The sequence below is a fragment of the Balaenoptera ricei genome, chromosome 8 (genome assembly GCF_028023285.1).
Source record: "Balaenoptera ricei isolate mBalRic1 chromosome 8, mBalRic1.hap2, whole genome shotgun sequence".
In the NCBI taxonomy this organism is placed as follows: Eukaryota; Metazoa; Chordata; class Mammalia; order Artiodactyla; family Balaenopteridae; genus Balaenoptera; species Balaenoptera ricei.
Window position 1 is genome coordinate 82,774,538 of NC_082646.1, and position 22,819 is coordinate 82,797,356.

Consider the following 22,819-nt stretch of genomic DNA (forward strand, 5'->3'; position numbering starts at 1 on the left):
CTTGATTACACACAGCTGCACTATGTCTTTTGCTCATATCGTGGTACAATGGACAGTTTTGAAACAGCCAGAATTCTCAAACACTTTAACAATAGAAACAACAATAAAAGTATCCTAAGCAAAATGGAAACCTTCATCGCATTTAGCATATAAAAGCAGAGATGGTATTCAAACCCACTGTTAACAATTAGCAAGGCAACTGAGATGAGGGAGAAAACAAAGAAATAAAACAACTTTTCCAGTATTAATTTTATAAGGTCCAAAGTTCCAAAACTGCCTATCATACTAACAAAAACCAAAGTTTTTGAAAAGGTGTACAGCTTGGCAGACTGAGCTGGTTTTACCATGTCCTTTTGTAAGAAATATCAATCTTGTGCGCCATTTTTAACCAGAAACCTAGATTAGTTTTCATGACTGTGTTATCTGAAGGCAAGACTTTAGTCATGTATTAAAGCAAATTAATAATGAGCTGAACTTAAGACCGTTACTTTTTTTCCTTTTTCTGCAATGAAATGCAAAATTGCACTGTCAACTTCCCAAATGTGATCATCCAAAATACGAATAAACTTACAAGGTCTCCAGGTTATCGAGTCCATCGAAACAGCGTTGACCCAGGCTTTTAATTTTATTGTTATGAAGATGCCTATGGAAAAAAGCATCAAAATGACTTTTGCCTCACCCAGAAGCAAGTATTATAATGTTTTACATGTCTAAATTGGTAGAGCTTAAAGGAATGGTGCAGCTAAACATTGCAACACTTGACTAATGGAAAACAAATAGCATTGGGTAGATATCTCTTGATAAACGCTGCACAGACTCGGATTCACTGAACATAGGAGGCCAGTGGAAAAGGAACATATCTCTAGTGGAAAAGGGGTGCACACATGGAAGATTCTTGAGTATTTACCCATATCCAAACAAAAGTTTTGATGAGCTTTTAATTATATGAAGCGAAACTTTGATGAGTTCTCCTATGGGGAGGTGGGGGAAATGTCAGCTTACATCAGTGAGAATCGGTAACAGATTTTACAAGAAATGCCACTTTATTATGTCCAAGTTTTTGAAACAACAGTAAATCACATACTCTTTGAATAGACAGTAAAAACATGAAAGATCACTGAAACTCATTTTCTATGGGCGTCTCCAAAAGGATTCTGCCTCTTTTAACACTGAATGCATTGCTGGGATACAAGTAAAAGCTGTACCAGTGTTTGCTGAATGACCCACTTTCTTCTCCTGACTACAAATGGCCATTTATTTTTGAGAGATTCAACTGTTATCATCGAACGTTACTTTTTAAAAAATTATCCTGTTTTGTATTTTTAAAAGTCAGCACATGTAATTTTGTAAAAAAGGCAGATCCCCCAAACACCAGCTCTCCAAGAACATACTCAGTGAGGTACTTTCATAACAATTTGTCACAAGAACTGTGCTGTTGCCCCCAAATTAACACAAATATATAGTATTAAAAGGGGTGGATACTTACAGAACCACCAGGCTGGACAGGTTAGTAAATGCAAAATCCGGGATGCTGGAGATTTTGTTGAGAGCCAAGGTCAGCGCCTGCAGGGTCGGCAGATTGCTGAGGGGATGCACTGGCACCTCTGTCAAACTGTTGTCATCCAGCCACAGATGCCGTAACTGAGTGAGCCCCTCAAAACTGTCCTCAGGCACTGCGGTGATATGGTTGGCATCTAGACGCCTGACAGAAAAAAACAACCACCTTCAATAATGGATTCTAGCAGAATGAGTCAAGGCAAGTCACACAACTCTCAGGGTTCAAAAAAAAAAAAAAAAAAAAATGGAGTTATAAAAATGACCAAAGACACAGCATCCCTTATTTCTTTAATTTCACTAGAAGTTTTCCTAAAATCTAACAATGTTTCCAAGACCAGCATATGGAACTCAGTTGTCTCCCTTCCTTCATAACAAAGGGATGCGTACAAATCTGAATCCTTCAAGAATCCTTGGCTAAGCACAACTGTACGGCAGAATGATATATTAAAGAAAGAAAGAAACCCTCAAAGCTCAAGCTCGAATTTCATGTTTCAGAATGTACTTATCAAAAATATAGAAAAACAGGGACTTCCTTGGTGGCGCAGTGGTTAAGAATCCGCCTGCCAATGCAGGGGACACGGGTTCAATCCCTGGCCCGGGAAGATCCCACATACCGCGGAGCAACTAAGCCCATGCACCACGACTACTGAAGCCTGCGCTCTAGAGCCCGTGCTCTGCAACAAGAGAAGCCATGACAATGAGAAGCCCGCACATCGCAACGAAGAGTAGCCCCCCCTGGCTGCAACTAGAGAAAGCCTGCCCGCAGCAGCGAAGACCCAACACAGCCAAAAATAAATAAATAAATTTATTAAAAAAAAAAATATATATATATATATACTTACAGTTTTATAACTAATATTTGATATTAAATTTAATTGCTATTCTGACTTGGTACCAAAGGGGAAAGAGTAAGAACATATTTACAATTTTTTTCTACAGCAACAAACCATTTCAATAGATTCTCAACAATCCTTATTACCACCAGGCAAGTTAAAAATATAAGTGTCACGTACTGGCAAAGCAACCCTCTCCTCTTCTCTTAGGCCTAAGTACATTTGAAAAATTAGTTTGTCAAAATTAACAGATATTAAGAAAAAGGCAAACTGTCCCGAGGAAAAATTAAACAGCTCCTTCGATCAACGTTACTGTGGCTTTACAGTTTCTTTGATTTTCCCCCAAATTTTGGAATTAATGACACCTCACTAATAGGATTACCCATACTTAAAAATTAAATCTCCATCTGAAAATCTGAGAAACCAAGTCCTAAATGTTAGTGTTGACATAACCAGGCGTAATTGTTGGAAGAACTGCTTTTCGCCAAAATGACAAGTTAGTATTAATATGATGAGGAACTGTATGCACCAGGCAAATCACAACTTTCTTCGCAAATACCTTGTTGATATAACCTCACTATTTAAATCCATATCTCACAGGCTTGGATCTCTTGGTGAAAATTAGGGAACACTAGAAAACAGCTGCAAGGTCAAAATGGCAGCCCATTTTTTTAAAGAAATCAACTTTGGCAGCCTTCAAGTTCAGGAAATTCTGACTTCAGAGTGGTTTTCGTGCCTCCTGTTTCCCTGTGCTGCTCCAGCTTCAGATCCTGCCATAACTGTCCCTTTCCCCTCCATGCAAGTGCTGAGCCCCCGCTCCCAACTGACTGCCCCAGCCCCAAATGCAGTCTCCTTTCCAGAGGCAGATTGGCCGAGGTCAAAGACCCTTGGTCCCGGTAAGGATCTGATGGAAGCCTTCTGTTTGATAATATAACTTGAAGAGCACTAAAAAGTGGGGAGATTCAGAAACTGAGCAGCTGCCTTAAGAATCCACTTAGAAACAAACAGTTTTAGGTTTGTTTATTCCTTGTACTTTCTAGAACCTACTTATCCCTGAGAAGAGATAGGCATCCTTTATATAACAGACTGGCAAAGTACTGGCTACAGAGCTGCTTAGCAGATTTTCTTTAATGAGTAGATGGCAGTGTGTTCAAGCACACACACACATACACACATACACACGCACATGCTTCACAGCCTCAAGGAACTTCTACTTAGGGAGAGAGAGACATTTTTTTGGGGTGGAGGGAGTTAAGGACATTTATTTCACATTCACACATCTGGACATTTTCTATAAATAATGTGGAGCTGAAATATAATCATATAATTAACCATATAATGTAACTAAATCATGCAATTAAATTCTACACGCAGCTAATCTATCTGCAATTCATTCAACACATGTAAACTGAGCATCTTGTTAGGCACAAAAGGTAAAAATGGTGAACACGACAGGAATGAGGAGACTGACCCACATTCTAGTGAGGACGGACCCACAATATAATTAACAGACTGAAAAACGATTGCAGAGCGCTTAAAAAGTGCTATGAAGGAAATAAGCAGGGTACTGAGATCAGGATTAGCAGGGGCTGAGGCGGAGGGTAGCTTCTTACAATGTATTGGTCAGGAAAAGCATCTCTAAGAAGGTACCATTAAACTGAGATCCAGAGCAAGTGGCAAAGGAAGCTTGGCAAGGAGTGTTTGAGGCAACGGGAACAGTGAGGGCAGAGACTCAGTAGCAGAAACCAACTGGGTGTGGTCCCATCAACTCCCAGAAGGTCCGAGTGACTAGAACACAGGAGGAAGAGAGTGGAGGGTCCAGGGAGACACAGATGCGAATGCAAATGGGGACCAGATGACGCAGAGCCCCATTAGGCCAGGTGAGGATTTAGATTGTATTTTAAGCACAAATTGAAATCCCTCCCCAGTTTCTCAGTGTCACAACAGTTTAAAAGTTTAAATTGCTCATGTTATAAGAATGAGGATAATGTTCATTCACACTCAAGAAAATAATGAGCAGCGCTCTCCACACACACACACACACAACACTCCACTGACATTAAGTCCTCTCTATATGTGTTTCATTAAGATGTACATCCAGTATAAGGTGAATAAGTATTAGGGATGTAATGCACAACATGATAGATATAATTAACACTGCTGAATGTTACATATAAATGCTGTTAAGAGAATAAATCCTGAGCTCTCATCAAAAGGAAAAAAAAATTTTTTTTCTATTTCTTTAAGTATCTGTATGAGATGATGTATTTTCACTAAATTTATTGTGGTTATTATTTCATGATGTACATAAGTCAAATCATTATGCTGTACACCTTAAACTTATACAGTACTATATGTCAATCATATTTCAATAAAACGGGAAGAAAAAAAAGATGTGGCAAAAAACTATAAGAAAAGTTGTCTAGGGCTTCCCTGGTGGCACAGTGGTCGAGAATCTGCCTGCCAATGCAGGGGACACGGGTTCGAGCCCTGGTCTGGGAAGATCCCACGTGCCGCGGAGCAACTAAGCCCGTGAGCCACAACTACTGAGCCTGCGCGTCTGGAGCCTGTGCTCCACAACAAGAGAGGCCGCGATAGTGAGAGGCCCGCGCACCGCGATGAAGAGTGGCCCCCGCTTGCCGCAACTAGAGAAAGCCCTCGCACAGAAACGAAGACCCAACACAGCCATTAATTAATTAATTAATTAATTTAAAAAAAAGAATCATGAAAATTTATCAGATTGTATTTTCTGTCAACAGGATGAACACAGTTAAAAAAAAAAAGAAAGAAAGAAAAGTTGTCTAGACGTTTTTAAAAAATTTATTTATTTATCTATCTATCTATCTATCTATCTTGGTTGTGTTGGGTCTTCGCTGCTGCGCACAGGCTTTCTCTAGTTGCAGCGAGCAGGGGCTACTCTGCGTTGTGGGGCACAGGCTTCTCATTGCGGTGGTTTCTCTTGCTGCAGAGCCCGGGCTCTAGGTACGCGGCCTTCAGTAGTTGTGGCACGTGGGCTCAGTAGTTGTGGCTCACGGGCTCTAGAGCGCAGGCTCAGTAGTTGCGGCGCACGGGCTCAGTTGCTCTGCAGCATGTGGGATCCTCCCCGACCAGGGATCGAACCCGTGTCCCCTGCATTGGCAGGCGGACTTTTAACCACTGTGCCACCAGGGAAGTCCCTTCTAGACCTTTTTAACATAAGTCCAGTATTATATACACCATTTAGGCTCCTGCAGAATTCTGTGCTACACCCCACCAAAGAAAAGGGGTGGTCTTAACTTAGCAAGATAACCAGGTGAGTTCTGAGCTAAGATAGTAATGAAACTACCTTCTATGCAACATAATAATACAACAATAAATGCACAGACACAATTTCCTCTGTTAAAAATTTCCCCAAATTGTAAAGTCAGCCATACGTAAGAGATCAAAAGGAAGAAATCTGGGAAAATGGAACCCTTAAATAAAAAGTTAATGAGAAAAAGGATTTGTGGTGACTCAAATGGTTAATCCTTATGCCTCAATCCACATGTGGGTGTTGGTGGCACACCCATAAATGTAATGAGTTTGCACTTACACTGAGATCAATGTTTCACAGAGAAATGGTCTTAGCGTGGGTTTGTACCAAGGACCTACACTATTAAAATTCATCCTAACTAACAGACCAAAAACCAAAATACTGTAACTGATTCTTTCAATAGGGGCAGTAAATGGCATTAGATATCTCACAACGTGAAGAGATTATGTGGCTTAAGTTATTTTACTATTTCAACTTCATTTGGCAAGAGATAACTATTACTTTATTTAAGTGCACTTGAGTTGTTAAACAGTTAACAATGTATTAACTAAATTCCCTTACTATTTTCGTCTTTAAAATGTGCTTCTTTTCCCTATTCTCAAAAGCCTGTTTTATATCTTACTGAGACTCACATACTTTTTTCTCTTGCCGTAAGTGAAATTACAATAACAATTTTAAATGCAGCTATTTACTGATGAATGTCTATGTTATCATAAACACTTGTTCTGTGTAATCAAAAGCTCTCCCTTTTTCTCTCTACTCCTCACTTACCAATAATGTAGACATCATAGTATTATATTCTGTTACCAGTTTCAAGTTCAAACTACTTAAATTCTGTTACGGTAGAAAACCTAGGAAATGTAGTCTTTGAAATCCTTTAATAGTCAATATAAGTGTGAACAACTATAAAGAAAAAAATTCTAGTGGAGCAAGTTCTGACATGTCATTTTAATATCCTGCTCAGGCAACGCTTTAGCCATTTTCATGGCTTCATGGAAAGTTGTTAGGTTAGCTTTTTATTAATATCTACAATTCACTTTCAGATTTTATAGCCATCGTCACCCACTTGCAGCAAACCACTTCTGGTCAATTTCAAGCCCTAATGAACTTTGCTCCTTCTGAGCACTATTATTTCAAAACCACAAGGAAATCTTTCATGTAATTCAGGTCTGAAGATCAGATTTGCAAACTGACTCAAGTGTTGATAACACTGTTTTACACCAGGACAGAATTTCAATTGTATCTAACTTGACCACTGCACCCACTATGCTAACAAACCCATGAACATTTCCTTCTTAAATAAAACAGGCCTGGCACATAGCTCCTTATATTTCTGATACATATAAAAAAATCCCAATGCCTTTATTAAAAAAGTAGTTTGACTCCTCTCCTTAACCCTACCTCCCTCCCATCCCAATTTGGGAGATAATTTAAACAATGCACTGCACTCAGTGAGTGATGAGCACAGTATGCTTGTTTAAAACATTATTTTAGAGGAAGAAACCTATGATTTTTGTGAAAATACTTTATTTTTTTTAACTTTTTATTTTATATTGGAGTACAGTTGATTAACACTGTTGTGTTAGTTTCAGGTGTACAGCAAAGTGATTCAGTTATACATATACATGTATCTATCCTTTCTCAAATTTTTTTCCCATCTAAATGATCAAAAATACCATGTGCACTTTAGAGTACTTATGGACCACAAGTTAGAAAAAAATCTATTTGTATATTTTCTTGGTAATTTTTCTAATGTCCAAAGACTTTAGCTTTCTCTTTTTCAGCCTTCCAACTAGACAAAATGATTATTTTGATCATTAAGTCTTGGGAAATAAGAACAATCCTGTATGAAGGTTTTGAAGGAAAACAAATTCTGAAGAAGCAAAAGAAAAAGAGAACTATTTAAAATGTCTAATGAATTCAGATCCAAGGGAGGTAAGATGGCTCCTTCTGTGTACATCCGTCCAAGGTTAGAAATGGTGCAGAGGCAGCAAAATCACGGAACTCATTCCAACCTATTCCCTGAAATAGTCTATTTGGAATCCTATTCAATTAGTGATGGCAAATAATGAATCCGTATGTTCCATAACTCGGCATTTGGTGAAATGAGCTACTTAACAAATATCTACCTTAAATTAAACTTATATTGAAACCAGAACTTAAATGGCCAATATCCCAGATACTCCTTTTTATGATAGTAGATACACTTTAAAGTTTAACCTTTACAGCACATGCTATGCTTTACTAGTACATATTTTCATTTTCATATTACTGCCCATTAACTACCAGACTATCTAATCTAAAATCAAAGGTAATCTATAATTTACAATTTCCAGTGATGTGCTTTTGGAGCAGTTATAAATGGTTTTATATCAGCGAGTGGAAGGGACAAGCCCATCAGTCACTTTCACCTATGTCTTCTCTAGCTCATGTGCATCTCTACAAATGCTCACCTTTACAGTTATTTCAAAGGGCAATAAAAAAAAATTTATGGGACAGATTAGTACACAAATATGTGATGTGGTTATACCCTAATTTTATAATTAAAATTATAAACACCTAAGTGTGATAACTATTACAGTTTTTCATTCAGTGATTCTCAGAACTTCTGTATCCATGAGGATGATCTGGGGAAATTTTTTAAAATACAGCTTCTTGGACCCTACCTTTAAAGAGACAGTATCATGACTCCTAGGGTATGGCCTAAGAATCTGCATTCTAGCAATATCCCCCTAGTGATTTTGTTGAGGGTGGGCCAAGTGCCACACTTTGAGAAACTAGGCCCTAGTCCCACTGTATTTAGTGTTAGGACATGAACTGAGGCAATGCAAATTTGTGTTCACTGTAGTAGAATAAGAAACTAATGAAATTGCTTGTTTTAAAGACTACTTTTTCATTACTTTCAGATGATTCCTTCACCTAGTTAGGCAAATTGGGTAATCTAGTAATCAAAAGAAAGAACAGATAAAACAGTCATCATTATTAATATTAATAGATTCTACAAATGTTTACTGAGCACTTACTACATGTCAGATATTGTTAAAAGTGCTTTTCATGCATTAGAGTACCTGGTAGGTAATAAGCAAACTACTGCACAGAGAATTTTAAATAACGTGCCCCAAACCAGCTACCAGCTAACAAGGGGCAGAGTGGGGATGCAAAACCAGACAGGCCTGTTTCAGAATTCTAATTAATCTGAATTTATCTGAACTTCCTTTGAGAGCAACGTAAACATTCTGACAGATAAATATGCAAAGGGCTTCTCCTAATCTTGGTGAAAGATTACAATAACCACATGCTTCAGTTCAGTGCTTCTCAACCTTTTCTAAAACCGAGCCCCTGAAGACAGAGAAGCTGGATCTTCTAACCCAGGGATGGGGAGACCTGACAACACTAGTCCACAACACGCAGTCTAGTCATGAACAAATACCTGTTTATGTAACATAAAAATGGTTGTTTCTTTAGAATCTTCTGTGGGTTTGCATGGTTCCTGTGATACTACTGTTGCTTACCTGATCCCCCCACTCTAGGGGGAAGCGGGGTGTGCATAGCTAAACCATGGAGGTAATGACCCCCGTTCTCCAGGTTCATATACATATTAACACATACATATGTTTATATGGGAAAGAATTCAAACAAGAATAAAGTGAAGTGCTATGCAAAAAAGCTTTTGAAAATAGTGGCTAAACATGATAAAAACCAAGAGCTGAAATCTTTTTTGTAATTTAAGTATAGTTGATTTACAATGTTGTGTTAGTTTCTGGTGTACAACAAAGTGATTCAGTTTTACATACACACACACACATATATATATATTTCATATTCTTTTCCATTATGGTTTATTATAGGATACTGAACATAGTTCCCTGTGCTATACAGTAGGACCTTGCTGTTTAAGAGCTGAAATTTTGAACATTCCACATCAAACCAAACTTTCCTCAAAAAAAAACCTGAGAAAAAGACAGCACAGGCGATTAAGTCACCACCCCTGGTGAGTGTTCAACATCCACAGATGAGGACCCATAATTAATTTGCTCTGATGATCATTACCACCTGAAACAGAAACCTCTCTGTGGCTGTTTCTTGAGCGTCATGGCACAAGACTCTAGAACTTCTGTACACACATAACCCTGATTCCACAGAGGGTGTAATCACCTGCTACATGCAAGCTTATAGCTTTCTCCCAGCCTTGGAGACAGGATATTTCAATGGACATTTCAGTAACAGCAACTAGCCATCCCCATTTTTATCCCAGATGAGAGGATACATCTCTTCTTTCCCTAGGATTACAGTTCTTTACCTACTTAGTAGCCAGAGTGGTCTCCTAATGATTCAAGAATGCAGAAAACCAAAAAGTTACTTACAAAGACTGCAAAGCACTCAGTCCTCGAATGGCTTCACTGGGTACTGTTTTCAACTGGTTGTTCTGGAGAGTTCTGGAAGGAAATTTTTGGTTAGTGAATAAGAAGCAATTATGACCATTTTTTCTTAGAAGAATTTAGAACCATTTCTTTCCAAAAAAAAATCTTTCCAATAGCAAAAAAAGGAGGAGGAGTCGAGGTGGAAAGCACCCAAGATAAGAGAGTTGCCACAGAGCAAGAGGCATTTGTCGTAAAGCCAGAAATGAAACCTAGGCCACTGTCCCAAGCCATCTCCTAACACAGACCTGCTGGGTCAGCCAGGATTGTTTCATTCTCAGGAATTAAGGCACCCTAATTAATATTCATCACCCAAGGTACCATTAGTGTTAACTGGGAGGTATAACAAGTTAACTGGGAGGTATAGCAAGCAAACCCACTAGAATCCCTAATGCCTTTTCAAATTGAAATAAAGCACAGCCCAGAAACACATACATTAGAGAAAGACAATTTTGTTAAGAGGACAGCAGACCCTGACTTCTTAGGGGGCAGTGGCCACGTCCCCAGTGAATGCAGGGCCAGGGCAGAAATAAAGCTTTAATTATCTAATACTCTCCGACCTGGAGAATGGAGGTACAGATCAGTAATGAACATGAAGTCTTTACTAGTTTTGCCTAATGTCCTTCCTGGTCATATTAATGAAATGACTGCCTGACAAGAATCATCACCACCAAATGGAATGGAAAACGGCCCGTCTAACTCACTGAACCAGAGAGGTCTAGTGACTTATAGATGGTCACCCAGCGAGGCAGTGGCGAGGTGGGGCCAGCAGTCAGTTCACCGGCTCCCCAGTGTGCCAGTTCCTCACCACTACCAGGAATTTATTTCCTGATCTCTCGCAGGCCCTGTAAATCATAGGCATCTCAATTCCCTTTAGCTCTAAAATGATTTTACATTTGGAGATCTTGGAAGCCTTTTTCCCTTTAGGGTCAGCTCATGCAAAGTTCTTAGAGCTATAAACGAGGTAGAAACAAAACCTTACCAGTGAAGTTTAAATACGATTTTGATTCAATGCATTAGCCACACAAAAAGCCTAACATTCAATTGTAATGCACCAGAGGTCAGAGCGCCTGTTATTTAGACGTTAACTTTTGTTATCTAGACCCAAGGTTGCCTAAATCAGCCTCTAGCCTCCCACACTACCCATTGGCCACTCCTTAAATCTTTTAATCCTGAACTAAAAGAAACTGTGCTTAACCTAGCTCCGAGCATGTTGACTACGCAGAAAGAAAATACACAGCCAGCTGTGAAACTCTAAAATTGCATTACTTACAGAACTTTGAGTTCTTTCAACCCCGACAAGGCCTTTGGGTGGATAAAAGAAAGGTCGTTGCCAGCCAGTCGTCTAGGAGAAAAAAAAAGTAGCAAGAGAAAAATAGTAATTCAGACTCTTAAAATTCATAACTCACAATAACCCAATCTGCTATTGAAGCTCTACATTAAACATCTCTCTAGTCTATCCGACATTAAACATGGACTTAAACCTCTGCTAAAGCGATCCCAAGGTTCTTCCAATGAGATAAATGCCTCTAGAATTTTTTTTTTTAACTTCAATACAATAATTTAAACAGGCACATTTTTATTCTGGTGAGGTCAAGCAAGCCAAAACATATTAGACCAAATTAAGTTTGCTATTCATGGTCACTCTCGGTCGCTTGCGGTGTTTTCCAGGTGCCTCATAAATACAGAGCACTGGGCAGCAGGCAGGAGTTTTACACAGATCAGAGCACACCAGTCTGTCAAGGAGGAATGAATGCCTTCGGGAGACAAGGAGAGCCTGTTATCTCTCCATAACCAAGGGCAGCATATTCCGTGGAAAAGAGAGGCAAAAAGTGAAAGTCACTATAAGCATGACTTTCCAAACAAAGGCATGTTTTTTTTTAAAAGATAAATGTTTTCCTAAAGACATTTCAAAGTGACAAATTTAAGTGCGAGTAAGAGTGGAGTAAGAAAAGGATAAGAAGTCCTTGGGTCCTTTAGTAAGAGAGGAGCACGCAATTCATCCTGAGCCCCCACGTTTTCTCCCATTTTCCCAAACACTCAGACATGGGAGGAAAAGTTGGACAGAGAACTTTAGGGAGAAGAAGCAGGAAGCAGGGCAGCAACTCGTATGAGTGACTTGTAAACAGGTGAACGGGAGGCAGGTTTTCAAGTACAGTTGACCCTTGAATAACAGCGGGTTTGAGCGGCATGGGTTCACATCCACGCAGATCTTTTCCAATAGTACATACTGTACCACACAGTCCGAGGTTGGCGGAATCCGTGGATGTGGAAGAACCTTGGATAAGGGGTGGGAGTGGGGGTGACGATACATTATCAGTGGATTAACCCCCATGTTATTCAAGGGTCAATTGTATTGACTTAAAAATGATAGTTGCGTGCCCCGATGATTAAACATAGGACTGTTCCAGCTTCCTGGTTCCATCAGGGGAACTCTCCCAAGCAATGAGATTCTGTATGCGTGATTTTTTTAAAAAATGCTTTCTCCCCATCAGGTCTTAGGATCATAGTCATCAAGTCATATTAAATCCTCCTCGAATGGGTCTAATTTCCATTGCCCTTTCTCTTCTTTCTGTAAGCACCCTGCCCTCCTGAGCCTTATTCGGCAATTCATTCATTCACTAAAAAGTTTCATTCACTGATTAACAAATATGAGCACCTATTCAGCTCCAGGCAGAGGACATCCTTTCCTTAGACTTCAAGTCCCCCCACTTCAATCTGTTCTTCTTAGACACCCTGATTTTAGGGACATAAGGAGGGCTCCTTTACCCTTCCTAAAACTTGAAGTCACAGAGATCTGAAACTCTATTTTTTAGATGCATTATTTTCTCTTGAAGTTTTTGTCCCAGTTAAAATGCAAATAGCCCTGGAAAGGATAATATTTGATCCTTACTAACTAAGCATTAACACAGAAATGTGTACTGAAGGTGTGTGTGTGTGTTGCAGGGAATGGGAAAGTGAAAGAGGACTCAGAAACCAAGAGTGAGTGTGTAGAATTATTTCTTCAATTGCAAGGACAACCATGCTGGATTCTCAGGCAACACTACAGGTTTAACACAGGGTTCATGCCCCTAAACTAAATTCTCCCTAGAAAGCCCTCTCACTGTGCACGACTTTGCTTCTCACAAGGCACCCTAGCACCTAAGCTCTAAACTGCATGCCCTTCAAGGGCATCCTTCAACCCAGGCTCACAACAGCTTACTCTGCACCATCAGCCTAATGGCCTTTCACCTCATGGGGTCCACCATATGTAAAACGAGGGACCGCAGAAGATGGTGTTAAGACTTTTCAACACTTCTATTTAAAACTATTCCTCCTCAGCAAATCCTCTGGGTTCTAGACTAGCCAGCTTGACCACTATGTCCTTAAATGCTTCACCTCACAACCTCATCTTCACCCCTTAAATCCCCGACTCCAGTGTGACTTCCCTAGAAAATGTCAGTTCTTACCAACATGCCTTATGTGTGAATTCTTGGAAGGCATAACTAAACAGGCTACCTTCTACTGGCTGTTTCTAGCACATTAGTTTTATAGGCCAAGTACAAAAGCTTCCAAGAACAGAGCATGCATCCCACAATTCTGTCACCACCTACCAGTGTGTCAACCCATTAGTCAGAAATTGCATTCTCAGCATTTCCTCCTTGAAGACAGATAGCATCCTATAGTCTACCTTAGTGCAGGCTTAGTACAAGCCCTCTCGAGGGGCCTTCTACACCCCAGACTCACTAATTACATTCAACTGATAATGCTCATAGCTGTAATGCAGTGTGTAAAAGGTCACATTTTATAAGATCAAATTGGACCATTAGGACTAGAAGGGACAATAGCCTCCTTCCCCCCAGGGCAGCAAGTAGTCACGTGACTCGCAAGACCAGCCTTAAGAAGCTCAAGTCCACCAAAAAATGAACACTGTAAACAGACCAAGGCTGTCACAGGATTCTTGTGCTTTCGTCTCTTACTTTTGAATGTCCCCCTATCTATGGGCTGTCCTTGAGGAGTTCAGTCTATTGTACTAGGGCTCAGGAAAAGAGGATTTTACAAGGTGACAAAGGAAGTGGCAAAGCACAGAACACCTGATTACCTTTACTTGTCAACAGAAAACAGTGCTGAGCCACATTAGCCAAAACATTTACTTCCTTTTCCCAATGAGCTGCCTCTTTATAAGCCTGGGAAAGCTAAAGGAGCCTAACCTCCAAAAGCATCCTTTCTTTCTACACTACTTCCAGTTCAGAGAAATGACCAAATGAGCTGTGCACGTGACTTATCCTGAAACCCAGGCTTGCTCTCTGGAGAAGCCAACACTGCTAGGATGCGGGCAGGGGGCGGTGATAATGCTGAGCGAGGGAGGGCTCACACCACTCTGATTACTTCGTTCCTTAGGAGAGTAAACAGATCAGGTGGAGCCTTCAGGAATGTATCTACCCATGTTTACCTAGCTCCTGGGTTAATGAATAATAAACACGGCAGCCTCTGCAGCTTCAGCAATTGCACCCTCTCAAGCCTCTTTATATTTTGCTGATTTTATGACCCAGTACTTCTTATAGTAGACCCTGGGGATGCTTCATGTCCAAAAACTCAGATCCAGGAGAGAGCAAAGTGAATAAAGAACAGGGTTAGGGACAAAGTCCCAAAATCTCTGGGAGAAAAAACCCTACCATGTCATGTGCCCAGAGCAGTTAGAGGCACTGAGCTAGGTGGTTTACATTCTTTCCTTTTAATCATCTCCTGACAGTGGCCTCACTCCTGAGTCCCTGAGAGGTTAGGTGACTTGGCAGAAGTCACACATCAGGTAAGCAGAGGAGCCAGCTTTCCAGTTCTCGCCTGACTGGCTCCAGCGCTTATCCGCGTCCTTCGGCAACTCGATGCCTCTGGTGTGTCACCAGGAGGCTGGGAAATAATTCCCAGAAGGTGAAACAAAGGGGACCTGGGCAAGTTAATAGCCTGGTTTGAGGAGCAACGGCTCTCACCCAGCAGATCAGTGCTCACAGCAGGGACTACGGCATTAGGAGCTCAGAACTGCAATTATGGAGGAATTTCCCCACAGCCAAAGGTGACCAGCGGGAAACGGGGGAAGATGGGATCCCTGGGTGGCTAAGGGTGGCGGGTGGCATGCCCTAAATTCACTCTGACTCTATTTAGGGTACAGAGCAGTCTCCACTGTGCTTTTTTAGCAACTCCCAAAGAAAAAGAGATGGCTGATCCCGAGGAAGAATTTGTCACCCATGGCCCTCTACTAGCAAAGGGCAGCGCCTTCCCCTTTTAGGCCTGCATTTGTCTGCACTACACCCAACAGTTTTCTCAGCGTCTCACTTCATGAGGACCTACTGGCTGGCTCCAGAAAACTTTTTTAATGTGGTAAATAATGATATTTATATCTTTTACTATTCTTCCAATGACTGTGAAGCCCTAAAGAAAAAACTCATTGGGGTGAGAACAGAAGAGTGAAAAGTGGTACCATTTTCTGCCTGCTAAATGTGGGCGGTCCCAGGCATCACTGCCTACCCCTCTGCATCCCGTAGCTCTTCAGTCTCCAAAGCCCATAGGGAGCCTCGTGCAAAGTCTCCATCCAGCCACTCTTTTACTCTTCCTCCTGCCACCTGAGTCTAGACCCTCATTTTCTTCTTCCTGGATTATTGCCATGAACCTCCACAAGACTCCTGCCTCAAACCACTTCATTATTAACACTGTGAGATCTAAATCTTAAAAAGCACAACTCTGAGCATTTTCCCAAAGGCTTCTTTTCCCCACTGAATTAGCTAGACCTTCAGTATGATCCTCTCTTCCCTTTTCACCTTATTCCCGAATGTTCCTTGTGCCCTATGTTTTAGGACACCCTGCTTTCCCACCTCGGACTCTTTGCTCACTCATGGCACTGCCTTTGTCTGCAATACCTCCACTCCAGTCTCTGCCAGCTGAAACCTTATTCATCATCATTGCAAACTGCATGCTACCAACAATGTGGAACTATTATGATATACCCTTTCTTGGATTCCACAGGTTATATCAGACGCAGCTCTCTCATCGGGTGCATCTTATTTTGCCTCTGGTTACTATGAACTTGTTGCAACTCCTTCAACTGTATTATAGGTGCCTTATGGGCAGTGACTAGGTCGTATTCATTTTGGACCCTCTTGTGTGGGACCTTCGATGAAACAGACACTCAGTATTTGCTGTAATGCCTCAACTAAACCCCAGTATAAGACTCTGGATTCAAAAAAGGTAACACTGCTATTTAAGGTGTGGGGAAAGCTGACTTCGCTTTTCTGCATGTTTTCTCCTCTTGTTTCATTGCTACTCCCCCACTCCCCTCTGCTCTCCTAACGGGACAGAACTACTTGGGCTTGATTTGAAAGTGCTATGGCAACAATTTTCTTTCTTAACCTGTTCTGGTAGTATATTTTCTTAAGGAAGTGGGATGGACCTTGAGCATGAGAACACCATCTCCCGGTCAACAGTGTTATCTCAACACACGCTTGGTCGTGCACACAATCACACAGAATTAAAACAAGTCTAGCAGGACTTCAAATGGGGACACAGTCTATCTCAAGGCAACTCCTATTTATTCTGCTTGTTAAAACAGTCCCAGAAGCAGAGATGGAGAGGGTAGAGACAGAGAAAGGGTGGAGGAGAGGGAAACTGATCCATTAGCCTTCCACGTTCCCTTCGGATTTGGAACCGTTCCAGGAAAACAGGATACAAGTGTCTCAGCATATGATGTCTTTATGAGTCTGTTTTGTGTGCACTTTTATTCATAAGGACCATGGATTCACATTAGGGGCTCCTTCTAGGGGAGGCTAGAGTTTTCAATTATATCCTCGATTCTTAATGCATATGCTACATGATATTTTCTATCTGCCATCCCTCCCAGAAGAAGGAAAGCAGGAACAGCGCTGGTTAAATGGACACTGGTCCATGGTCACCTGTGCCAGAGGGTTCCTACCTTCGTGAGATGCGCTGAATAGACTGGGATTTCTTCACTTGGGAAGCAATTTAAAGCAACAAGAGAGGCGAGTGTGAAATAGACAGTATGCCAATTGGTGTCATGTCTCTGAGAAGTGCCTGGATCTAGGTTTCTTCTGGTCTATGACAGAAATGTCCCCGTAGCCATTTGGCTGGAATTCCAGCCAAGAATCAGTGGGGTAAGGACTATACTATCCACACTGACTAGACACATGGGCTGGCTAGGGGGAGGGCGGAGGAGGGGTCAGAAGCTTCCAGCAGCTGTTGTGAGGAGCCATGGGGAGGAGCCAGCAGAGGGAGGCAAAGCAACTGCAGCAGGAAGGCCCAGGCCCCAGCACGCGCTGCAGGCAAACAATAGAGAGATTTGCTTGTGGCAATTTCTCCGTCCCCTGGTGGAGAGGACCTGGACCATAGGTGACAGAGCCACAGCCTCCCAGCCGCTCACATGCCCACCGCCACTCTGCAGAGGTGGTTACCGGATGGCCTGGCCTTGTGGCAAGTCCTGCCAGAAGAACGACAGTGAGCACCACCCTTCCCTTCTGGGCCCCGTTTATCTACCCCTTGGCCACGGCTTCTCGCCTCCCTCACCATTTCTTTCCACACCTACGTGTCCCCACCCCCAAGAGATCCTCATTCAACGCCATGCATACGACCTCTCCCAGATGGGACCCACACACATCCGGGCTGCCCCTCCTGCGGTGCCATTAAATTCTCTCGAGTGGGTGCACCAGCACGGTGCCACGCTCTGGGCCAAGTTCCACAGATGCAACCACGAGCCCTGACTCTGCCTTCAGAGATGGCGCGTCCAGTTCAAAACTGAACTGGGCCAGGAAGGCCACGCACGGGAAAGCGTCCAACAGGAGGTGAGCGACGCTCTCCTATGAAATATAATTTGACATCAGCAGGACCCAAAATGTTTGCAACAGTTTTAAAAGTAAAATTTAAAAAAAACTGATAATGTGTACCTCTAATAAGTCCTTAATCATCTATTTATTTATACCTTAAGGCCCTACTATGGGCTCAGAACTCTGCTGGCTCCTGTGAAAAATTGAGAGCTCAGGAAGTGTACTGTTCCCATTTAGGGATATTTGGTATCAGTACATCTTAACAAAAACTAACATTTGTGTAACAGTTTTCATTGTCATTACCCCACCATGTTGCAGTGGGCCTGCTCCTGTTATTTTTTTTTTAAACAGGTGAGGAAAGTGAGCCTCTGTTTCCTCTGTGCCTTGTCTAAGATCCTACAGCATAGCTAAAGAATGTAAATCTTAGAAATAAAATAAGGTGATCAAAACAAAATAATGGAAACTCTAGAAACAAAACCATGTTGTTTTGTGACTGACTTCCAAAGGACCAAAGGATGTGGCTCTTTTCTTGGTAATGCCGAGGGCCAACCACTGACTAGCATCCTTGACAGGTCTCCTTGGACATTCTTCCCACCAAGGTTAAATAAACTTCATCCGCCACAGTAGAGCAGAGAGTCCTGAATCAACTAACAATGTTTTACCCTATTTCTTCACATACCGGGGAAGAGTTTTATACTTTCATATAACTTTCATGGAAGAATATGTAAAAATTAAATATATTTTTTAAACATGCATGTATTAAGAACCCTTATTATTCCCAAGGTTTTTTAATGTAGTCTTCCTTTGCAGAGAGGGGAAAATTATTTCATATATATATCATATTACATAGTTCTGTCTAAATGCACAAAAATGAAAGTAGTAATGTTTAACAAAAAATAAGCTTGTCCTTGCTAAAACTCAGTCTACAGGCCATCTAGAACTCTTCCACATACTAAAAGAGCTTTATTCAATTCAAGAAACTTAAGTTCCATCGGCACCCGACTGCCCTTTTGTGTCTCTCACTTCCTCTTAGAGTAAGTAACCCATAGAAGGCTTTATTTTATAGGTAAATCAATAAAAACCCCGGCAATAGTTACATTTCCTGAGCAAAGTTTATCCTGACAACCTAGTCATTTATCTTCTGGCACTAAACACATGTAATATCTAGCCATATGAGGAAACATGTTACAGCTTAAAAAAAAAAAATTACAGCTAACATCAACCAACAAATATTGACCTTCTACTACAAGCCAAACACCATAGGTATGGCAAAGTTAAGTACTGAGTTTTCCCAAGACATTTCTCATTTCTTTTCTTTTAAATAAGGATAATTCATTAAACATAAGACGTCAATGGAATTTAGTTTTTATATAGGCTGATAATAAACTCAAAATAAGAAGAGATCCTTTGTCTTAACCCTTCCCTCAATTTCAAATTCAAAAATGTGGTCACTGTCACCAAAGGTCATGCAGGAGGTGTGTGACAATAAGTGCTGCTCTTAGAGGAAAGTCCATGGAGTTGAATAGACAGGTGCATACTGACACGCTTAGAGCACAAAATAACAAGGCACTCAATCCAGCATTAAATGGTGAGGGGCAGAGAAAGTGCAAGAGGAATTTGGATAAGGACCAGGGAAGGCTTCTTATGGCAGAAAGGGCTCAAAATAGACTGAATAAAATGGGTAAGCTGTGAATTGGATAGAGAGGAACTATGGTACATACTGTTGGTTGCCTACCACATACCCACTCAAGACTTCGTGGCAGAGCCTGGGTTTATTCAAATATGACTTAGCTCCATGAGTAAATTCTGATTGGTCTTAACCAATCATGCTGAGAAAAGAAATTACATACATATACTAAGAGAAAAGTCGGGAAGTATAAACAACAAAATATTAACCGTGGGTATTGCTCAGTGCAAGATAATAGGTGATTACTTTTCCTCCCTTCTCCTTATCTTTCTATGCATCCAGACTTTAAAAATTGAGTATCCATTAATTTTAGGATCATTTCCTTACAAAGGCAAGTGCATCAATGATACAAATATTTCTAGCAGCTCTAACGTAATCTTTGACGTATACATAAAGTCCAGCAGGGGAAAATGATGAACAAATTCTGAGTTAAAATTCTACTAAAGCATAAAACAATTGTGTTAAATAAGCATGACTTGACTAAGAGTGGACAATACATGAAAGAAATGACTTAGCCTATTTCCTTACTGGAAAATTCAATCATGCCAGTAGAATATTAAAGACATTTTCACTTACTTGTAGTCAGTACTACTTTTAGTCAAAGAACAAATAATTAGCTTTGATTAAAATAGGTAAATGAGCCAGCAAACTGTGGTTTCATTAGCCTCTCTACACTTTCTGAATCCCACCTGAAACACTTTAACAACGAACTGTTGATTCTCCTGCTTGATTTCCCCTAGTTGCTTATGAAACACTAACTTATCAAACCCCAATTCTGAGTATATCACATGTTTCACTGCCTCTACTTCTAAGCTGCTAAGCACTATAGGACAAAGTTACAGAGCCTGTTGGTTCCACTGTAAATTTATATTATCTAGGCTTTAACCTTCCTATTCTTCAGTGATCCTTTGTTCATTTCAGGTTGACCCAAGTAAACAAACATTTCCTACAGTTGTCTACTCACTAGGTTCCAGTGAGCCGTGATAACTATGGTTTCTTTCTCTCAGGCGTGTCTTCCTTCCCCCTTCTGCTTCCTTTGGGGGACTTCTTCTCTATTCCAGGTGGTCCTAGTGAGGATGAGCCCAGGACCCAGGATGGACCATACCAACCCAAACAGAAGAGAGTGACTGGTTCAAGGATAGGCACATGAAGCCAGCCTGGACAACGAAAGTTCTCCTAGGACTTTTCTGCTGAAAGCAGCAAGGAAGACTTTAGATATTCATCTTGGATCTCAAGATGCAAAGATGTACGTGGGGGCTGCTGAAGGTTATTTCTCCCACTATAGAACAAAGAACAAAGCCAAAACACAAAAGTAGAGACAACTGAAGCTGAGAAATGGAAAGCATGAGAAAACTCTCTCAACTGTGAAACCTCGAGATCCAGGACAATCTGAAGCCAATTCCACCTCTAGACTTCCTAGATCTACATGAAACAATAAATCTTCTATGCCTCAGCTGGGTTTTTGTCTCTTACACCCTGTGGACTCCTGTCAGATACTGGACATATTCCAAACTTTATCTTCTCTCCCCAAACCAGAAACTACCTACTAGCAGACCCCAAGTGCCTGCTTCATGATGAACTTCTTTATCCCAAAGTTACTCTCACAACCCTCAGTAGAAATGACTCTTAAAAAAAACACAACTTAAATTCAAGGCCTTTTCTCATAATCTGGCTGTGGGCACCTTTCTCTAGCATGTCAATGTTGAGCCTTCATTTCTTGTGAAAAACCTCCCTTCCTGCAGCTCCCCGGGCACAGTTCTGCCCTAGTTCTCCTGCTCCTCTGGCACTCGGTCTTCTTCCCACACCCTGATTCAAGTGTTTCCCAGCAAGTTGTCTTTGGCCTCCTTCCTTTTCCTTCTACCCTCTCTTCCTTGGCAAGCTCTTTCAACCTAATGTTTCCAGTAATCCCCTCAAAATAAAAGACTCTGAAATCTATACCCATGAAACTCCATTCTATAATCCACACCCATAAATCTCTAGTCTCAACTCCACACCTGTATTTCCAGACACCCCTACCCACCTCTCACCTAAATTCAAGATGTATGTTCAAAAACTGCATATGCTGTCTTCTCTTCTGAAACAGTTTCTCTTTCTGCATGGTCTTTCATTTTGTCAAAGCACCACCAGACTCCTGGTAATCTAAAAATGAAGTGTTATCAATGACACCCCCTGTCATCCCAGCTGAGATGTCCTCTTGCTTCTATTCCCATAACATCTTTGGCTGAGTTCCCTCCTCCCTCTCACTGCCTCTCATCTACCCTAGTTCAGAGTCTCACAAGTCTCACCTGGACTATTGCCATTATCATCTTCATCTGTCTCCTACCCTCTCTCAATCCCAAGCATCCTAACCTCTGCTATGAGATTATACTGATGGAAGGTCACATCTGATCAAGTCATTTCCTAGCTCAAAAAACTTCCATAGCCACTCAAAACTTGATACCCCTCCATGAGTCTGCCAAGAAAGGTCCTCAGCCTGGCCCTGAACTCCTTTCAAGGTTTCTTTCCCATAATTTCCTTTCAGGAATTCAGCCCTAAACTCAGACCAAATACCACAGCTTTCCTCCTCCCTATCCCAGTCTGTCGCCATATCTTTGCTCAACCTCCTTTTTCCACATCTCCTCATGAATAGCTCCTACTATCCCTCGAGGCTCTCCAGAAATGCCAGCTCTTTGATGAAGCCTCCCTTAATCTTTTTTGCTTGAAGTTATTTCCCTTCTGCTTTGAACTCCTGTAACTCTACAACACCATTCACTCATCTCTCTCGAAGGCAAGAATCCCAGTTTAATTCAACACTGCACATAGTGCTTTACCTAACACAAGTTTGGTGAATCAATGGATTGTCTAATAAGTCTTTCCTCATCCTTTCCACATCTACCAGGCCCATTACTAAAATGCTGTGTGACCTTGGGAAAGTTACTCAACCTCTCTGAGGAAACACTCAGCTTCCTCATCAGCAAAATGGGAATAAATATAGCTTACAGAATTTTATGAGTTAAAACAAAACAATGGTTGTTCTAGGAGGGCCTATCTGGTACATAGTAGGTCCAATTAGTACAAGGTCCCTCCATTTCTCTTTTCATCCTTATAACCTAATCTGAGAGCTCTCCACATGACACACAGGGAATGGTATGAATCAGAGCATTGATACTCCTCTGTGAGATGATTATGTACTTCCCAACAGCAAGTGTAGGGATCATCGCTACCAAGTCATCCTATCAGAGCACTAA

The 22,819-nt window shown here is 41.2% G+C and overlaps 1 protein-coding gene and 1 long non-coding RNA gene across 2 annotated transcripts in view; one reads left to right on the plus strand and one right to left on the minus strand.

Moving 5' to 3' along the window:
* LGR4 (leucine rich repeat containing G protein-coupled receptor 4) overlaps positions 1-22,819 on the minus strand; it is a 96,948-nt gene that overhangs the window by 17,325 nt on the left and 56,804 nt on the right. The window contains exons 3-6 of the mRNA XM_059931293.1: positions 11,374-11,445; positions 10,047-10,118; positions 1,487-1,702; positions 572-643 (exon numbers count right to left, since the gene is read on the minus strand). Of these exons, the coding sequence (XP_059787276.1) occupies positions 572-643; positions 1,487-1,702; positions 10,047-10,118; positions 11,374-11,445 (432 nt within the window). The remainder of the gene's footprint in view (positions 1-571; positions 644-1,486; positions 1,703-10,046; positions 10,119-11,373; positions 11,446-22,819) is intronic.
* On the plus strand, positions 15,033-21,045 carry LOC132369907 (uncharacterized). The gene is made up of 3 exons (XR_009504487.1): positions 15,033-15,150; positions 15,272-15,455; positions 20,654-21,045. It is a non-coding gene; the product is annotated as an uncharacterized LOC132369907 (long non-coding RNA).